The sequence below is a fragment of the Dermacentor silvarum genome, chromosome 3 (genome assembly GCF_013339745.2).
Source record: "Dermacentor silvarum isolate Dsil-2018 chromosome 3, BIME_Dsil_1.4, whole genome shotgun sequence".
Classification (NCBI taxonomy): domain Eukaryota; kingdom Metazoa; phylum Arthropoda; class Arachnida; order Ixodida; family Ixodidae; genus Dermacentor; species Dermacentor silvarum.
This window is the reverse complement of record NC_051156.1, coordinates 75,348,823-75,370,303: the sequence shown is the minus strand read 5'-3', so window position 1 is coordinate 75,370,303 and position 21,481 is coordinate 75,348,823. Positions and strand designations below refer to the sequence as shown.

Sequence of the window (21,481 nt, the reverse complement as noted above, 5' to 3'; positions counted from 1 at the left end):
AAGGAGGTCCGAATAAACACGCGAAAGAATGTATTGGCTGTCGACACGACCCGGGGAAATGCGCTGGATAAGCTCCGACAGATAACAAAATTGGGAAACATCAAAGTAAGGCCGCTTATACCAATGGAGGAAACCTGCACTGCCGGCGTAATCTACGACATTGACCTGGCAATTACGAACTCAGACCTGCCCATTCTGATTAAACCGACGTATGAAGGAGTAGTCATAACGCACGTATGCCGCCTCGGAAACAGCCCCTGCGTGAAGATAGTTTTCAAGGCCGACTCTATCCCTTCGCATGTCAAGGTCGGTCACTTCCGACATGTTGTTCGGCCGTTTGTCCCTAAGCCACTTCAATGCCACAAGTGCTTCAGGATTGGACATGTCAAGGGCGCCTGTGAAAAATCTAGTGTGCCCTCGGTGCGCGGAGTCGCACACTGCAGACGTCTGCCGCGCAACCAATATTAGATATGGCAACTGTAACGGTTCTCATGAAGCCACATCTAAAGACTGCCCGCGGATCAAAAAAGAATTTGCTATCCTGAAACAGATGGTTAGGGACAGCTCATCTCACAGTGAAGCTTCTGAAAAGATCCGGCGTCGACGTCGTCATCGACGGAAACGTACAACGCAAGGTGCAGTTCATGCACAGATTGTGCCAACGAGATCTGCTTCAAGTACAAGCAGACCCGAGATCACAAGGAGGCCTCCAACGAAAAATGCTTCCCTTGTAAAAGACTGGCCGGCACTCCCGAGCACCCAGCCTTCCAAGGAGCCTACACGTTTGATGCCTCCATCGAAGCAACCTTCAGTTGATGTTCTGCCAACAGTAGACCGCCAAATCATTCCGATGCTGTGGTCCATGATGGATGTCATCAGAGTAATGCTGACCAGCATGGAAACTCCATTCGCTCAAAGGGGACTACGAGTGCTGGACTCGCTGAGCCCAGTCCTAGCAACCCTCGAGTGAACCATGGCTGACAACCACCAGCCATTTCGTAAGGAGGTCAGAGAAGCATCGATTATTCAGTGAAACGCCAGAGGTCTAAGATCTCGCATTGCTGATTTTCGCCAGTTTGTACATGTTAACCGATTTCCAATAATCGTTATCTGCGAACCAAATTTAACACACCCTATCAGACTATCCGGCTACGAGTCAATTACGTCCTCAAATAATAACGGAAATGGCAAGGTAGTCGTCTTTATTCGCCGTGAGCTTACTTACGTCATCCAGTCTGTGCAACCTCATGGCGACAATCAGTATGTCTGCTTAACCGTCAAAAATAGGAAGCTCACATTTACACTTGTAGGCGCGTACCTATCTCCATCAAGCCCGTTTGACACCAAAAGACTAGAAGACATAATGAAAGCGTCTCCTGGTCCTTGGATTATCACCGGGGACTTTAACGCCCATCACACCATTTGGGGAAGCTCAAAAGTCAACGCAACCGGAGGAAGACTCGCTTCATTTTTCTCCAATCATGACCTCTTGCTGCTGAATGACACTAGTCCTACGTTTCTACGGGACACAGTGTACAGCGGCTGCCTGGACTTGACCTTTGTATCACGCCACATTTTCACGCGCGTTAAGTGGTTTTTGGACATTGAAACACATGGCAGCGATCACATCCCCACTTACCTCAAGATCGACGGCATGTCTAACACTCACCCGCCAAGTACACTACGAATAATTGATTGGACTGTGTTTAAAAACCACCTGGAGGACGCTTGTCAGAAAGGTCTCTTATCTGGACTGCAGGAAGCTATTAAAGAAGCGTCGCAGACCGCTATGTGCACGCTCATGTGCTCATCGAAGTACTCGCAATTCGACCTGGAGTTGGAGCGACTTTTTGCTATTCGTCGTCGCGCCGAACGAAGATACCGACGCACGAAGTCCATTCACAATCTCAGGACAGCCCGGCGCACTCAAAAGAAGATACAACGCCGCATAGATAAACTGGAATCCGAGCGATGGACAAAGTTTCGTGAGTCCCTTGACCCCCGCAAGCCACCGTCACAAATATGAAGAACTGCGAGAGGCCTACGTTCTGTTCCGGAACAACGCTTTCCATTCAAGGCACTAGCACTTTTCCAACGCCGACAAGACCTCGACTTAGCGGAAGATTTCTGTGCCATGATTACAGACAGACCAGTAAGCGGGATCAGTTCCCTTACCTTTGAGTACGTTCCGGACACACGGGACTCACACACGGATCTGCCGTTCACCACTCAAGAGCTCGACGCGGCACTTGCCCTATGTAATCGGTCGTCTTCACCTGGACCAGATGGTATTTCTTACCGTACCTTGTGCCACTTCGGTGAACTAGCGCGAAGGGCCCTGCTGAACATCTTCAATGAGTCCTGGGAGAATGTAAACGTTCCTCAAGAATGGAAGACGAGCCGCCTGGTACCACTCCTCAAACCTGGCAAGTCTCCTCTAGAGATTACTTCCTACCGCCCAATCGCGCTGGCTAGTTGCACTGGGAAGGTGATGGAACGAATGATCCTCGCCAGACTTGAATGGTACCTGGAACGCTATGAAGTTTATCCGGACGCAATGGCTGGCTTTCGACGTCACCGATGTTCCACTGACAACGTCGTCGATTTGGTTACTTACGTTCAACATCAAAAGACGTGTAAGCGATTATCCGTCGCCATGTTCCTCGACATCAAAGGAGCATATGACAATGTTCTTCATGAGGCTATATTAGAGGCTCTGGAAATGGTTGGCCTCGGCGGTCGGCTTTATTGTTGGACACGCAGTTATTTACATTTGCGGTCTCTATTTGTGAATACTGAAGACGGCCCAACTTCTCAACACTATACCCACCATGGAGTACCACAGGGTGGTGTGTTGAGCCCAACACTCTTCAACCTTGTGCTCATTGCTCTCGTAGAATGCCTACCAAATACGGTGAAGTTGTCAATATATGCGGATGACATATGCGTCTGGGCATCTGGCGTGACGCGTCCTCAAGTACGTGCAAAGCTCCAAAAATCTGCGGCGTTGATAACGCATACCTTAGTGAACAAGGCCTCAATATTTCTCCAGAAAAATGCGCATTGGTCGCATTTAGCCGGAAACGAATGACACCATACACCATATCCATCGATGGACAAAATATCTCTTACGTCAGAACGCACAGGTTCTTAGGGGTAATCATCGATCGTGACCTCTGTTGGAGTCCCCATGTCACCTACCTAAAGAAGCGCCTGACAGCCATCTCTCATCTCTTCAAGTTTCTTGGAGGAAAATCCTGGGGTACTTCAGTACACGCAATGATGCAACTCTACAGGACGCTGTTTCTCAGGTATCTGAGGCACAGCTTGGAAGTGCTGACCAATACCTGTAGAACTAACATTCGTACAATCGAAAGTGCTCAGGCACAGGCACTTAGGGTCTGTCTAGGATTGCCACGATGTACATCAACATCAGAAACCAGTCCAATTGCACATGATTACCAATTCAAGATTCACATTGTTATGGAAGCGCTCAGAGCACACGTCAGGCACCTTTCTCGCGCCCCTTTCCACTATCTAGCCTCACTGCCAGAAGACCGACCACGTGCCTCTTTTTGTCAGACTATACTGCCTTATCGTATATACCTTCCATCAGGTTACACAGCTGCAACGAGAGTTTTGTTTCCTCTTTGGTGCTTGACTCAGCCACAAGTTCGACTGACAGTGCCTGGAATTCGAACGAAAGCCGAACTCTCATCACCAGCTCTCAAGCAACTTTCGCTGATCATGCTGTACGAAAAATAAAGTGGTCATACCCCTCTATACACTGATGGTTCAACCACCATGGACGGTTCTGCAGGATCAGTGTTTTTTCCTGCGAAAGTCTCCACCTTGAAGTTCAAGACATCACACCAGACGACATCGACAGCCGCGGAGCTTGCTGCTCTTCGTAGCGCACTTCGCATAATTCGTGAGGAACCAGCTAACAAATGGAGTGTTTTCAGTGACTCCAAGGCAACGCTACATTGCTTCCTTTCCGCCTTACGCCATGGACCCTACGAACAACTAGTCCTCGAAATCCGAGAGCTCCTTCATCGCCTCGTCCAGCAAGGACACGACGTCACCTTTCAGTGGCTCCCTAGCCACTGTGGCGTAATGGGCAACGAATATGCCGATGAAGCTGCTCGATCTGCTCATGAAGGCGGCGCACAAGAACCAATCCCGCTGTCGAGAACAGATGCAGCAGCGAAACTTCGAGTGCTTGAAAACGATGCCACACAATCGTTGTGGAACACACCTAGTTTGCAACACACACGTCTGCATCGACTGGACCCCTGTCTTCGACTTCGACCCCCACCTGGACTATCCCGACCCGAAACAACGGTACTTTGCCGATTGTGGCTTGGTGTCGCATTTACAAAGTCGTTTGCTTTCCGCATCGCATGGGAGGATAGTGCTGCGTGTGACTACTGCGGCGACGTGGAAACAATCGAGCACGTACTGTGTGACTGTCCCCAATACAGCAATGCGCGCCGGAGAAGTCGGAGCTCCTCATAATCGAGAAGCGCTCGCGAGGACGATCAACAGCCCCGGCACCAACCATCCACCTGCGAATAGGTCCTAGAGAGATTACCAAGGTAGACAGACTTCGGATCCTCGGCTTACACTTACAAAAGGACGGGGGCGGAGGATACGCCATACAGAAGCTACAACACACGACCACGCAGATCTTGCGCATGATTCAACGAATTACTAGCAGGAAGAGGGGACTCAAGGAACAGGACCTTATTCGATTAGTGCAGGCTCTGATTGTGAGCCGCATTGCGTACTCGGCAGCATATTTAAATTTAAGGAACGCGGAAGTGGAGGTACTCGACCGGCTGATACGCAAGGCGTATAAGCAAGCGCTCGGACTCCCACCCGGAACGGCTACTTTTCGCCTCGAGGAGACAGGGGTGTACAACAACGCACGGGAAATCATAGAGGCCCACCTGGTAAGCCAGAAGGAAAGACTACTACGCACAATAGCGGGACGCTGCGTCTTGGAACGTCTTGGATATTCCGTACGGAAGACCAGCGCACTGACCAAAATCCCAACACGAATACAAGAAACTATGTACGTCTCACCGATTCCCAGGAACATGCACCCAAACTTCCACATCGGACGGACACAAGCCCGAGCGCAGGCGCTCGCGAGAAAGTATGGAAACCACCCCAATGTCTTGTACGTAGACGCGGCCAGCACCGCAAGAAGCACCGCATTCGTCACCAGCGTAGTCGACAATCACGAAATAAATGCAGAGTGAGCGCTGCGGAGGCAGAGGAACTAGCGATTGCGTTAGCCATCACGACGAGACCGCAGTGGGATTGCGTCATAGTTCTGACGGACTCTCAGACGGCATGCAGAAATTACTCCAGGGCCAAAATTTCCAGGGCTGCACATCGCATTCTGAATGGAGCGCACCAGCTGCCACCATACATACAAATCGTGTGGACTCCGGGGCATGAGTCCTTACGCGGCAATCAGCAGGCACACGCCTACGCCCGAGCGCATGCACACGGGTAGCCGCGAGATGACCACGCCGAGCAGTTCCAACCAGAGCCCATACCATTAACCTACACTCACATCCTACAACACTATCGCCTTTCACGAAGAACACTACCCCCACCTCATAATTCTCTGACGCGAGAGGAGGCCGTAATATGGCGAAAACTCCAAACACATATCCACATTTGAGTCTTTACCACGCCATACACCCTGCGCTGTATTCCTATAGATGTCCACACTGTGATCAATGTGCAACACTTTACCACATGGTATGGGCTTGCGCAAACACACCACAGCTAACACCCACAATACACCCCACCACACGGCAATGGGAAGCAGCGTTGTCGACGGACCAGCTCAACCTGGTCAACCGAGCGAGAAGGGCAGCTAAAGCCGCTGGACTCCTGGACTGAGGGGACCACCCACTGCAGAGCGGGGGAGCTACCTACGCTCGCGTGCTCTTTTTATTAAAGTTTATTCTCTCTCGCTCTCCCCCAATACAGCGCACATAGGCAGTCACTCGCGACCGCGCTGGCGCGTCTTGACGACCGGCCGCTTTTGGAGCAGACAGTCCTGGAACGCGGGCCTATACATTCGTCACACAAGTCAGTTAAGGCACTCTCAGAGTTTTTGCGAACGAGTGGACTATCTGACAAACTATAGTTCTCACAGACGTTTCCAACCTCCCCCCCCCTTTTTTTCTTTTTATTCCTTGAATTTTCTTTTCGTGACTGCTTTTTCTCTTCCCTATTCTTTCCGCCTTTCATTTCCCCTTCCCCCAGTGCAGGGTAGCAAACCACAATCTTTTCGGGTTAACCTCCCTGCCTTTCCCACCACGTTTCTCTCTCTCTGTTCACTTCTACGTGGTGCTCGCCTCTCGTCAGCCAATTAGATAAGAAACAAAAACATGTCAACGTGGACAATATTTTTCACTCTGAAAGCAAACAAAGGTGTCCTCCTCATTTAAACAAGAAGTGCGCTTGATTGGGCTGTTCAAACAACACTGTGAGTCACCGCACATTTGCTTGCGTCGGCAGTTACGTAAATTTGACGTCAAGGGGTTGGAATAAAAACTGATTATAATGCATTTACGTTATAGCGCCCCAAGTTACTAGGAATAAGAAATTCACAAGTAAAACAGCGGGATAGAAATGGAGCTTTTAACAAAGCGGAAGGTATAACAGAAAATTTACATAATTTTTCAAAAAGAAGATTACGCACTGTTTTCGAACAAACAGCTTCAACTTTGCAAAAAATTACAGAAAGGGAAGAAAAGCAGTTGTAAAAGATAACCAGAACTGTAATAGGACTGTAATAACCGTTAAAATCTATAAGTATATTAGCAAAGGTAGAGCCAAATTATATTCGTAGTCTATAAAACCTGCAAAAAATGCAATACCGTTGTAACAACGACATATCAGCCATACCAACATGGGACATAGTTAGGAACCACATAAATACGTAACTGCTTTCTTGGAAAGTAACATAGACGCCGCCGCGCTCAGGCACCGATTTCCAATCTTCACTACAATCATAGCTTCAGTGATGTCGGCCCTTTCGAATTTATATTGAGAGCGCGACAATATTTCCGCTCTGTAAAACTCGGTGAAGCCACCGCATTGCTCGGTGGACGCTTCCAAACGTAGGTATTTAGAACGCAGGTGAATAACAGGACAGATCATCGGAGCGGCTGCGCTCATTGTCAACATTTTTCCCATGCGGATCGCTCAGCTGAGACAAAGAAGTCGCTAAATTATCGGCATGCGTTTTCGTGCAAGGTCGCTAACACTATCGAATAAATAATAAATAACGTAGGCAAAAGGTTTGGAGCACTAAAATATAGGCTACCATGGCGTAAAGCCTCTACGGAAATGTTACACCTTCGCCTAGTGTCCATGGCGGTAAGTAAAAAAAGACATAATGTACCAGAAAAGTGCCGGGTACTTTTACTTTATTAATGCATATAGAAAAAAAAAACCGCCGACACACCAAATTCAGCATTTCCAGATTGTAAGTCTACAAATCGTGCATGGTTCAAAGCAGCACAAGTGATCTGATCGTCTCAGCACATAGTGATCTGATCGTCCAGGGCCGCTGGGGCCCTGGACTGAAGGCTCCACCCACCACGGAGATCGACGCTTCTCCGTGCCTCATCAAAATAAAGTTTCTCTCTCTCTCTCTCTCTCTCTCTCTCTCTCTCTCTCTCAGCACATAGGCGCACTTGGTCCAGGTTGTGCCACCAACTTTTTTTTTATGCTTAGAGCTCGTGAAAGGAGATCTACATCCTGTGAGAGAGGCTTGGTCATGTTAGCACGGCAATTACAATTAAGTGACCTATATATCGATCAAATACTGCGTTGCAGCCTCTTGATCCGCCTGAAAGTGTTAGTGATTTTTCAGGTGAGCTAGTGACTTGTCCGAAAGCCTTGAGAAACGGAAGCACTACGTACAATGCACGTCAGATTCGCGTTGAACGAGCCCAGCCGCTTGCCTTCACCCATTCTTGTTCTTAAATTCAAGCAGGAATATTTGCTTTAAGGGAAAAGGCATTCCACAGTTAACATGTCTCATAACTTACGCTCTGATCCTAAATCTTGTCATAATACTTATTGATTTCCGTTTTGGTAATTATTTAGTCACGCGCTTGCGGCCGTCCACCTGTCGGACCTACTTAGTCAAACTGCAGCACTTTAAAGGTTAAAACCGATTCTAGCAGTTTTTGTAAATTATAAATACAATACTTGCTTTGTGAGCATCATGTTAATCCTGTCTCCCTCGAAGAAATGAACTCCAGCGTCTGGCCTTCATCAGTGAAGTCTGCCGTTTCTTCATCAAAGTCACAGAGCCAACATGCCCGTACAGCCAATTTTGGTTGCCTAATGGCTTTTCAATAAAAAAGGGCGCTCTAAAAAGCCATTTTCGAGGCCACTTTCCTACCTTCAACATCACTAAAATATCGCCGAAGTGTTGTTTGATGCCGCTAAAAAAAAGTTGCTCGTTTCTAAGTAGAAAAATCTGTCGCTAAACCACAAAAGTCGCTATATCTTAGCGACAAAATTGCGAAAATAGCAACGCTGTTCTCAAGGATTTCGGGCATAGGAATACTGCACAGAGTTTTCAGGTCAATCAAGAGTTGACAAAGTTGCATTTGACCTCTATAAAGGTCACGTAATTTTCATTTCTGGTTTGACGACGTGACCAAGATTATGTCGCAGAATTTAGTTTTCCTTTCACGAGCAGTGAAAATTCATTTCCATAACGTAGACCAAGAGCGTCTTTGTGCTAAGAAAATCAAGCGAACCGTGTTCTTTCGAACCGTGCTGGAATTGTAACCCTACAATTTCAACATACACGCAGAATTTCAGCTGAAATCGTGCGCTGGTTTTGAAGTACATTTGCAAAGCAGTACTCCGCACAATGCTGGTAAATTCACTGTTGATTTCTGACTTGCGCAGACACCAGATGAACATAATACGTTCTTGGAGATCCGTTGTGCCATGTCAGCCTATAATGCAGTTTTCACAAGTTTAGTGGCTCTGAACAGAACAACAAAAATGATCGACTTCTTTGTCTCAGTTTAGCGACACTCTCTGAAAATGTTTGGTAACACTGATTCTCGTTGTAGGTGTGCAGTACAATTATAAAATAAAAAAGGATATATTGAATATATGAATAGGTAAAGTCTTGAAAATTGCTAGGAATTGACACGCATGAGGTGATATGCGTTGAGCGTTTTTATAGCTAAGAGGGTATACACTGAATAAAAACTAATGTATCGTTTCCCCCCAAAAAAATTAAATTATGGGGTGTTTACGTGCCAAAACCACGATCTGTTTATGAGGCACGCCGTGGTGGGGGACTCGGGAAATTTGGACCACCTGGGGTTCCTTAACGTGCACCTAAATCTAAGTACACGGTTGTTTTCGCATTTCGCCCCCATCGAAATACGGCCGCCGTGGCCGGGATTTGATCCCGCCACCTCGTGCTCAGCAGTTCAACGCCATAGCCACTGAGAAACCACGGCGGGTGTCGTTTCCCCAAGCATTGAAGCCTCATAAAAGCACACGTGTTCTACATAAAAACATCAATCGTCTCCTGAACTCTGCGAGCATTTCAAAATTTACCTATAATTTTTTTTCATGAGCTATACCTTCCTAAATCGACATTGCTGAATTGTTGCAATATTCACACAGGATGGTTGGCAATTTCCTTTTTACGCATGAAGTCAGCAAGCGGGCTCTAACACTGTAGTCACATCAACGAGAAACGAGAGAAGCGCAACTTAATAACAAATTTTCTGCTAAGAAGCGCATTGCATGGAAAACCAGAGCGCTTAACAATGCTGTAGACGAATACGTGGCCTCCACGCATCAGTCAACTAGGAATAAAGCAAGCCTGAAGTCACACACGCACCTAAAGTTGATTTTGTTTTAAGGTAAAGCTTTCTTTGCCCCTTCTTCCGACTTTCCGGGCGCATGCTGCAACTGTGATGGTCTTGCCGCGCGTGCCGCTGGGTTTCTTGCAACACCACCAGATGGCGATCACGTCCTGGGCGTGCTAAAGTCACTGGAACCTGGAAACTACAGCAACCGCCGGAGCGCGCACAGGCGGTTGCGCGCTCCGGCGGTTGCGGTAGTTTCTCTCGGGCGGCAGCAGCTCAGCTATGTAGCTTCACTTTACGCGGTTTATATTATTATTATAATTAATTATATTATTATAATTAATTATAATTATAATTAATTAATTATATTCATTATTATTATATTATTATAGCAATTATATGGACACTTCTACCGGATTTCTGCCATCGCCGTCGTCGTCGTCATCGCCATCGCCGTGAGGTTCCCTATAGATAAAATCTTCGCCGCGCGCCGTATGCCCGAGCGGAAGCGTGCGGGGACGCGCGCTATCACGGAGAGCGAACGCACTCTATCACATACGCGCAAGCCAGGAAGCGGGAAGCCAGCCCCGGAGGGAGTGCGGGGGGGGGGGGGGGGCACTTCTACGCTGCCAACAACCGCGCTCGTCGCTCCGCCCGCACCGTCTCTTATCTCCACACGGCTCTGACCTTTATGCGCCGTGCATTCGCCGCTCAGTTTCCGTTGAAGCGATAGACCGCACGTACCTTCGTCCGCTGCCAGCGTTTTGACAGTCGTTGTCTGCAGTCATTCAGTGTGATCTATTCATGTTTGTTTGTGCGCGCTCACACCACGCTTGTTCAATCAGTTAGTAATAGTCGGGCCACATTTTCCAACGCACGCTACACATGCAATGCTGCCCGGATCGGCAGTGCAGCGCTACAGGTGTGTCCCTTCGCACGCGCTGCCCACGGGAAGCGCTTCTCATCAACACCACCGTTTCACACGCGCCTCCTCGTGGTCATCGAGTCTCTCTTCATGTCGGTCTACTTACGCCGCAGCACACCTGCTTACTTAATCAGCTCATGTTTACTACAATTCATATTGCTACCAAAGCCGCTCACCTTACTTCGTATGACATTGCTGTGTTGCTATCGCATTCATTGCTTCGCCCTGAGGGCGAAACTGTGACATTTTTATCACAAATCGACATATTTCATCGTGCTTTAGATAAAGGTTGAGATGGTGCATCTAATATCTGTGCGAAGCAGTACAGGGAAGTACGATCGGAACATTTTTACATGCGCCAAATTGCATGAAGCCAGACCAGCGACAGGGCGCGCTCTCAAGCGGCCGTCCTTTCGCTTGTTCTCCTTCCCGATAAGTTCTGTGCTCGTTTGTAAGGTATTCAAGGAATATACTAAATTGCTCAACAACGTGCATAATTTAGTAACGTTACTCGTATTTTAAGCATTTTATACGTCGCAACCCTACGCGAATTTTCGGTTTGTTTACATTGACTGTTTTACCCTCGTAGACTCGTTGCGCAAAACGCGAGCAGCTAGCTCTTCCTCGTGTTTCTTAGGCTTGCTACAGTGAAGAACACGATGGTTGTCGCAGTGGGCTTTGTGAAATCACAAGCAAAACCATATTTTGCTTGGCCAGATACGATATAAATTACATGCACTCGGAAAGTGAAGCATTCAACTGTGCGCCACCCGTTCTAAATGCAAAACGAACCCGATGTTCGTGCGTCACCCAGCATTTTTCAGGCTAAGAGCGCAGCCGAAGGGAAGCGCAGCCGAGGACGGCAGAAAACTAGGTGCGGAGATTAAATTAGAAAATTTGAAGGCGCAAGTTGGAATCAGCTAGCGCAAGACAAGGGTAATTAGGGATCGCAGGGAGAGGCCTTCGTCCTGCAATGGCCATAAGCTGGTGATGATGATGAGGAGGTGTCAAGCGCTACCACGCATCGTTTATAAGCGTGAGCCTAATCGCTTTATAACGTTGCTCCTGATTTGCCTGCTCGAAACGATTAATACAGATCGGCTTCGATGAAAATAAACGGTCCCTGACGGCAGTACACAGAAAGGGTTGCTAAAACAGAATTCTCCGGGTCACTATTGCGTTCTTTTATACAGTAATAAACAACAGCACACGAGAAAACGTATATTATTATTGAACATTGACAGGTCAATATATCTGTATTGCAGTGGTTTTCTCACTGCATTATGGTATTTTTGACACAGTCGCCCGCATTCTGACGCTCTTCGAGCCACATTTTCCGGGGTTCTGCGTATTTCTGAGCATCTCCTCGCTTTTATTCCGCAAGGCAAACCGCAGCCCGCCAAAAAAAAAAGCTCGTGAAGAAACTTTTTTGATCCCATCATGGCATTTAGGCAATTCGATGATACCGCGAAGCTTCTCAGCTTTGCGGTATGAGCAAATACACCTGATGGTAGTGAATTTGTCGCTCTGTATCCGGTGCAGCTGCAGATAGCACGGCGCTTGCTGTCGCTCTTTCCGCTTGGTATCGCGAAAAGCGCTTTTCCGGACTGCCGCCGGTTGCTACTCCCAAAAGCGCAGCACCTTGGCATTTCCTTTTGTTTTAGGTCTACGAAAGTTGCATATGGCCTAAATTACACAAAATGAGAAATCCGACCTCGTCGATGGCTCATACGCCTGGCATGTGCGAGCGATGCCTTTGTCTGCGTGTCCGGTTCGGCGTGGCGTGGACCATCTATGGCGGAGAGTGATCCCGTCACGGCAACTGACCAATCGGCGGGGCGGCAGCGAAGATAAATGGGCTGCAGGACTTTCCAGGTTCCAGTGACTTTAGGTCGTGCTCGCGTGTGCTGCTGAGTTTCTTGCAACAAAAGCAGATGGCGCTTGCCTCCGCGCATCCCGGGCGGCACCGTTAGTTACGCACCGTTAGTGCGTATGGCACGTGCTGTGCTTTATTTCCTATATGCGACGAAAATGCAGGTGCTGGGCTGTGGAGGTCGCGCGCTGTGCTGTGATATTGTAAACATTAAAATCGTCTATACCCTGAAGAGATCGCTTGGAGCTGGCGTCTCAACAGCGTGTTGGTCACTTATGCAGATAGAGCGCGTAAGCGCGCGCCAGTAAAATGGCTCCAAAGCGTGCACTTAGCGCCGAGGACACCCAGGCCCGAAAGAAGCGTCGCGTAGAACAGGAGCGTCCTCGCTACTCAACGAAACGTGGTGCAGACAACGAGAGTGTGCATAGAATGTATGCATACAATTATAATAATTAAATTAAGTACAGTCCCATAATTTAAGTTTAACACTTCTGCCGCGATGCGATGTGCCATGTGAGGCAATGATAATGCTGAACCCACACACAGATTATGAATAAGGCTCCGTGTTTTCGGTTTTATCCGAAAAAAATCCGATAAACATTCGCCGGTAAAATTTTTGACAATTCGGATTTATCCAATAAACTCCGATTTCAAGGGACAATATGATCTGGTTCCGGTCTTTATCGAAAGGGCAAGTTCTAAGCGCCCATTTATACTACTCCTGGTTTGACCGATTTAAAGTTTACCGCGCGTCGACAGTATCTCGGAGACCGCAACCATCGCACATTTAATCGCGCACGAAGCGAGAGACGTCAACAGGTCAACGAATGTAGGCGCACCAGAAGCGCGTGACGGCATCTTGATATACGGTCCCCTGGCGACACTAATGTGCGCCAGGCGACAGCGGCGCTAGGGCGCCTAGACAACATCGAATATACGGGCCCCGGGCTTCGCCGCCCGCTGCCCCCCTCAAGAGAAATTGTGAACCCAAATGTGAAGCACGAGCTTTCCTGCGAGTTCGAAACCTATGCGCCTATTTTTCAATTAGTGCTTCTTGAAACTGACGACTTGAGCCAGCTCCTGAGTTATTTTGCGAACTATGAGTGCTATGAAATACGTAACATTGTTGAACCGCTGTCGTTTTGGAGACTTCACAATGTGGAGTGGCCAGTGCTTTCTCGCTGCGCGCTGCGTCTTCTGGCGCTTGCTGTTTCTAGCGCTAACGTTGAAAGGGCGTTTTCACAGCTGAGAGTCGTCAATGGAAAGGAGCGCGCTTCGATCACTGACAGCAATCTCGCAAAGTATGCTTGCGTGTTTTACAATAAGCTTTAAGCTAAGGTTTTTATACGCGAAATTAAAGGTGTTCTGTGTTCAAGTATTTCGCTTGTGTGTATACGTTTTTGTCCATTCAAACGTTCTAGGAAAAATAAAATGTGCTTCGTGTGTTTTGATATTTTAGTATCAGATATGAATTGATCTAAGATTTTCGGGTTTTGAGAATAATACGAAACTCCGAATTTCGGAGAATTGGGGATTTACGGGAAATAAACTCGGATAAACGCCGACTTTCCGCCAGAAATATAAACTCCGATAAACACCCGCCGATTTTCAAGAAAAATAAACACCGAGAACACGGAGCCCTAATTATGAACAATGACGCACAACAACGCCTCAAGCAAACATGTCTCCCTGTGTGTTCAGTGTACTACGCAGACAAACAGCAGTGGTGAACGCAAGGTAACTTCTAACATCAACTCGCCACTCCCGTATTGGACTAAACGCTGAAGAAGTTACACATTCGCCGCCAACATCACCGCTAATTATCGTCAATCAAAGCAAACAGCACAGAAAGATTCGCCCACGTCGATTCCCACAGTGCGTAGGATCCGAATATTTTTTGCTATTAAGTTCATTGATGTAAACTTACGTCACAAAGCAGCCCAAGTTCTATAAAAGACGCGAAAGCCGCCTGTAATAATTTTTACCACGTGACATTCTTAAACCTTGATACAGTACATCGGATTTCTTGCATTCCGTCCCCGTCGCTCTGCGGACGTCACGACATAAAATCGAACCTGCCACAATTCAGCGGCAGAACACCGTAGACACTACACCGCCACTGTGCGTTTTTGCCTTTTTCTGACCTGCGAGCCTGTTTCAGAAAGCAAACATTAAAGTGGCTTACGTGCCTCTTGAAAGAAGCGAAATATATGCCCACATGGCGTGTCTCTATCGCGCAATGATATCACGTTATCGCTTCAATCGAGATAAGAGAAAACGGAGAAGTGTGCGGGAACTCGCTATGCCTTACCCGCGATTGTCAAGCAAAGTATGAAGAGCCGAACGGTGCACTCTTGCATCCTGAAGTCGTTCTTTGTCAAAAGGTTGCAACGATACCTCTCCAGAGCTGCTGAGTCTGCCTCCACCGTTACTGCGAATAGCATTCGTAGTGGCACATTTCTGTGAATGCAGTATATACGTCACACTCAGTCTAGCTTGGTTGGCATTCATCGCAGGTGAGCAACGCATGTGCCGATGACTAATGTTCCCCAGATTTGCGCTTGTACTCTGCACCCAGGCTCAGCGGTGCAGACGCTTTCCGCAAGAGCACATGCGGGCGCGACACAGCTGCGGGTTAGGAAATCGGACATACCATGCTCTTGGCCTTCTCCGTGTACTTTTCATGTCACACAAACAATGGATTCGCCGTCTCAAATATACCTACGTACGCTTGCGTCACAACTGCTAGCGCGCCAATCGCCAGAGCTACAAACGAACGGACGCGCTCGGAGGCATGCCGGATGTTATGCCGTAGTGCTCCGATCAGTCTCCATCGTTCCCGCCAAAACTGTGTCATCGTTAGACTGCAGTCATAGTGCTTCATTAAAATGGTCAGTGAGGCAGCAATAGTGACTCAGAGCTTGCTGCCTGCTCCAACACAATGGGACCAGAGATGCCAGCCCATGGCCGACTATGCGAGATGAGAGATTGGGGCAAAACATACAGCGGAACGGAGGTGTCATGTGTCTGCATGATGCAGATCCAAATGAACTTATGGCAGAAGTCATCCCACGATGACTGTCAACGGTAATACGATTAGCACTCGAGCAATGTAGCGACAAACCATATTCCTCAAGTAACGCTTATTTAACATCTGTAGTTGTCGTTCTGAGACTTTCGTTAGTTTGGGTACATGCGATATACTCCGATATTGTTCCCATGGGCGTCCGGATGGGGGGCAAGAGGGGCCCGGCTGCACCCCCCTAGAAATTTGGACAATAATTTTTTTTTCGCTCGAGCTAAAAAGTTGCTTAGCCCACTCGGGTTCCTAATATCCGTAGAAGCGTCATTCAGGATTGTGAGCAAATTTTGCACTCTGCACACTATGACGTCACCTTATTGGGGATGGCACGGCAGTGCGAAGATAGCGAACAATTCTGAGAGGACCGCTTGAGGATTTCTATCTTGAACTTCGCGATCTACGCAGTATTGTCGCGAGAACTTCCGCTTTCTCATAAATTGCCGGCTACATTTAGGAAAAAGTCTAGACTACCACACTTAGTAAGAAAAGTGTGACATCTTCCCGTGGCGTCACATTTGCTTGTAGACAATCCTTGCCGAAATGACGAAATTTCGACCACCGCGACACCCAAACCAAGCCTAACTCCGCCCCTCAAAGAGCTTGTACGCTTGTAGTGCACTGAAAGCCGAGGCCAGTAGTGTCATTACGCGATCCATTTCAACGAATTAAGATAGGACCACATAATTATTTTGGTCCCAGATAAATGCAATCGCAACTAAATTTTGTGTATGGCTACCTATCAAAACAGGATAGTGAATTAAATAAGCTTTTTTATTAATGGAAGAGTGTAATTCGTAGGAGTCTATGCTTTCTTTGCTTAATGTTCTGGTTATGAAAACGATTGTCAAGCGCTTCGGGCGAATTTATGCAGTGTAAACACCCAGAGAGCCTCACTGCCATGAAAACGGCTGCAGTGCGCGTCTGCGGTATGATTTGCAAGAGAAAAGGGGAGGAGGCAACGTTTTTTCTCATATATAAAAAGTGTTCGAAAGAAACACCAAAAATGGAAGCCTGCGCGCTTTTTCCGTACTGCATATGAAATTCATGGACTTCCATTCTGTGCATGATCACATCACTGAGCTGCAACGTATTTTTCGCGGCCACCGGACAAATGCTGTAGAGGAGTTCTCTGACATCATGAATTCAGCAAGGGAGGCAGCCAATCACTTAAAGGGTCCCTGAAACGGTTCGGGAAAATTTTGTGGACGCGTAGGGTGCAGCTACAGTAAAACATTCGCGTCACAATTTAAGTGAAGCGTCTCATATTAAGAGAGCGACGGACGATTACAAGTTACCCTCCTCCTTATCCATGCATTTCCTCCTCAACTTGCTCGTCGAGTGATCGGGGCTAAGCTCCGCCTGCGCTGGCTCTACGTCATGTTGTGACGTACGTTGTCGTCTATTTCCGGATGTCTTGGAGCCAGCGCACGAAGGCTCGCCAACCTCTCCGCTAGCCGCCCGGCCGTCGATCCCCAGCGAGAGCGATCAAGCAGCGTGCGTTGCGAGCGTTCTGTCGCAGCGCCGAGCGTGTCCAGTAATCTGGTAACCACAGGCGAGATCGGTGTTTTGACGGATAGCCAGAGGCGTAAACTAAAGCCCCTCTATGTGAGCGGCCTGATCGGCATGCGCGGTCCAGCCATCTGGTGGTGCAGAGCTTAACCAACCAAAAACAGAGGTAATATTCCTGTAACCAAGTGTAAAACATTTTAAACATGACAACGTGTTCAAGATTATGCTCCTGCCAAAAATTTGAGCCAGCAGCAAAGTAGAAAAAAACTTGGTTACTGCTATATTAGCTGTGTGTTTGGTTGAGCTTTGTGCCGCCAGGTGGCGGCACCGTGCAAGCAGTTCATGTTATCACGTAAAACGTGATAAAGCGGCCGGTACACTTGCGCTTGCGTTTACTCGAATACCGGACACGCTAAACTCTATTGTGGCAAACCTTCGACGTGAAGCGACGGCCGCAAACGCGTAGATGCTGGCGCCGTTTGGATTGGTTTCGATACCGTAAGTCCGATGCGCTGCAGCCACTTCGCACGCCTGCTGCCTTGCAGCGGGGCACGATGTCGCAGCGGCGCACGATGTCACAGCTTGACATGTCGCCGATCGCTACGTTTGTAGCCCACAACGCAACAAGGGCGAACCGTGGTGTTCGCGAAAAGAAAGAACAAGACCAACACTGACCGCGCAGCTCTCGTCAACACGGAGCACGTTGTAACACAAGCAGACGACACTTGCTGTGGGCCGGAATGCAACACTCCATTTGCTAGTAGATACAGCGTTCGACCACTGGCGCCACGCTGCGCCGCTCGCGCCTATCGCGTTTCTAGGTGGTTTCTTTCGCCGAGGGCGCCCAAACGCAATCATATGGTTCGCATGCATGCAACCCTTGGAAGCGTGGCTGTATGGCTGAGTGGTTACGGCGCTCGCTTCGGTATCATGCGTACGCGGGTTGGAATCCCGCCGTGGCTAGAATTTTTTTTCTTAATCATGCTTTTCCTTTTTTTCCTCTGTGTTTGCCAGCGCGGTCGGCTGAATCCCGGTGCCACGGCGGCAGCCGTGGTGCCGGGCGCCGACGCGAAGCGGCGGTCGTTGGGGTGTTGCTGAGCGCAGCGTAGCAACACCCCAAATAATAAATACTGCTCCAGTCAGGTAGACTGCTCCCTCCCTGATAGTGAGATTATATTTGGATCATCAAAACAGTTATGCGTTTATAATACCACCGATCCCAAGAGCAGGCTAGTCACCACCAGCCCAGCGTTTTCTCCGTCAACGCCTCCTCCGTTCCAACGGCGGCGGCTAGAAACATGGTACGCGCGAGCGGCGCAGCGTGGCGCCAGCAGTAGAGAGCTGTATGTAACCGTAGGTAACGTGCAACTCCCAGAAGCGCTTGGGTTTAAAGTGGAAGGAAACATAAACAGATCAGCCGTAGAGATCAGCAAGAGACGATTAGAGTACTGGTGGAAAAAAAGCAGGGAAAAGATGGATACGACCTGATCTCTTAAAATCATAGGCAGCGGTACAAGCTAAATTTTTGAAAAAGGTATACAAAAATGCGAGATAAAGAACATGTGTAGTATACCTGATTAAATCAAGCAGGCTAGGTGACTATTTGTCGCCACCCCGTTTCAAAGGGGATGCCAATAAATCATCATCATCATCATCATGTATCTACTAGCAATTGGAAATACGCGGCCGGAAGTGCTTTTTGTGTAGTGATACATGTCCTTGTGCATTCTCTTTCTGTTACTTTCTTTTCATAGAAACAAATTAACTAACATCTAAAGTGTTACGAATAACATTTGTTCACCATAATGTTGGAAAAATTATCGATGACGCGCCCTGGGCAGCCAATCGGATAGCTGGCCGAGTGACGTATTTTGGGCAAATCCCGTGATCTGGGCCCAAAAATCCGCCGCTTGGCGTGCTGCAATCGGTAGCGATGTACATTTTTAAAACCTTAAATAAATTACACGCTTTACGTGGAGCGCTTAGATGCGTCAATTAATGGTCAGAAGGACCTACTCTAACGACTCAGTACTTTTGTACAGAATCGTCAAAATAGTTTCAGGGTCCTTTAAATGTGGTGATATCTGTACCAAGACAAGTCCTTCGTCAGGCCAACCGAGACAACTACAGGATTCAGTCGCTACCGTGTGGCAATATATGTACCGTACTTGGACTCTCTCACTGCTTCTTTAGCTCACCGCTTTTCTGAAAGCAATGAGAGGAGCTTCAAACTTCTCCAGCTGCATCCACCAAAAATGAAGCACTTGAGCCGTGTTGAGTTCGCTGCCCTCGCCGAAGAACTCCGATGCTTTTACGGCATCGACAACTTCAAGGAAGAGGCCATCTCTTGGTACGAGATGTGGTGCAAGAAAACTGGGGACCCATCAGAAATAACTTACTGCGGGCTTCTACATCATGCCAAGACATTCTTCCCCGGTGTTGCAAAAGCCATTGAGGTGGCTGTGGCTTTGCCACTTACTACCTGTACGGTCGAACGCTCCTTCAGTACAATGAGGAGAGTGAAAACCTGTCTACGCTCAACGATGACAAACGACAAGCTAGACGGCCTTTGTATGATGAGTGTGCACCGAGAGCGTGTAATGAAGCACATAAATGACTTTATCACCCGTGTCATCACGCAATTCGCCCAGAAAAGTCCGAGGCGTCTGCAGTTGCTGTTTAAGGAAGACTGGCTGAGTGACTGTAGTTGCGTGTTTGTGAACATATTGTGCTGTGTACTGGTCATCAATTCGAGTAAGTCGAGAACCCGCATGCAGCAAGACTGAACACTCTTCTCCACGAAGTGATAGCAGCTTTTTTTCATTTTTCATTAATTTTAATTGTTTGTTCATGAATAAACTTCAAGGTATCTTTCTAAGGCACGCATTAATTTGCTGTTTGTAATTTTTCTTTCATGTGTGTATTTTATTTGTTTATTTATACATAAATAAATCCATTTACTGTGCAAATAGCGTCTTTTTGCTGGAAACATACCGCTGCCCCCCCCCCCCCCCCCTGCAGGAAGTTCTGCGGACGCCCTTGATTGTTCCTCTTTGCTATGGCACTCGCTGGCCAAGCTCGCCCGTGAATATGGCGGCATGATGACGACTGTATGACGACAAAGGGATGACGTTACTGAAGTGACGACAATGGAAAAACAACAGCGTCACGACGGCGGCATGATGACAATGTTACGGTGGGTAGATGCGCCATCGGAAATGTGATTCCATATTACCCCAGGAGGGGAGACAATCAAACCCGTGGAGGTTGTGGAGAGCATGAAGCGGAACCTCCCTGAAGATAAGGAAGAGGACGACCGAGACTGGGGCTGGGGGCACAGAGGAAGAAGAAGTTCAGTAAAATGGCGGACTAAACAGACCGTTTCATTATTACTTCCTTACATTTTTGGCGCAGCCCGCAGGATTGGAGATGCGGTGTGCCGTCCACCGGGCATGAAGAGTAGTAGTTCAGCGCTTCTCCGCATCATGACGACCAAATTGGCGCTGCATTCGGAGGTTTGCCGCAGGCGGAGCCCGTCGTCTGCTGCTGCGGCCGTATTACATTGGAACTGCGGCATGTTTACTATCGTATTTAAACTGAAAACCGTCTTTACAGTGGCATCATAGGCAGTTACAAATTTCTGAACGCAGCAGAGGTCTGTCACTTGCAAAGCTAACGTACTTCCCTCTTCCGTCACTTGTTTGGTTCCCCGTTTGAGGTGCAAAAATATAAGCTATTACCGCTGTTTAGTTCGGTAAACAAGCTAAACTTGAGTCTACGAGGAGAAGCACAAGTTCTGCATTGACGAAATAGCCCTTCATCAGTTCTTCTAAAGCGAGAAAGGCGAAAGTTTGCTCTGCTGAACAGATATGGTATGTAGGGGCTGTATGCCAACGGCAACTCGTGCAGGCTGTAATGCGCAAGAGAAATGATGTGGCTAGAAGGGATGTAAAATGCAATCGCATAAATATTGATATTCGTACAAGTAATATAATCTCGTTCAATTTCTTTGCCCGTATTGGGGCTATTATAAACGAGACATCCTTGCAATGTAATTTAACAATCTTTTTTGACACTACAAATAAACTTGTTCATGATGAAAAAATTTTGCGAAAAACAAATTCTTAAGAGTATGGCTTTTTGGGCTAGTTCGTTAGTTATATCATAGGTGGTCATAGCGCTAGAAGACACGGACAAGAACG

At 47.9% G+C, this 21,481-nt stretch overlaps 1 protein-coding gene across 1 annotated transcript in view; it reads right to left on the bottom strand.

The window, feature by feature from the left end:
- The window catches only part of LOC125943831 (uncharacterized), a 35,134-nt gene extending 19,915 nt beyond the window's left edge, over positions 1–15,219 (bottom strand). The window contains exon 1 of the mRNA XM_049663363.1: positions 15,000–15,219. Within this exon, the coding sequence (XP_049519320.1) occupies positions 15,000–15,132 (133 nt within the window). The 5' untranslated portion in view covers positions 15,133–15,219. The remainder of the gene's footprint in view (positions 1–14,999) is intronic.
- Positions 15,220–21,481: the final 6,262 nt, after the last annotated feature.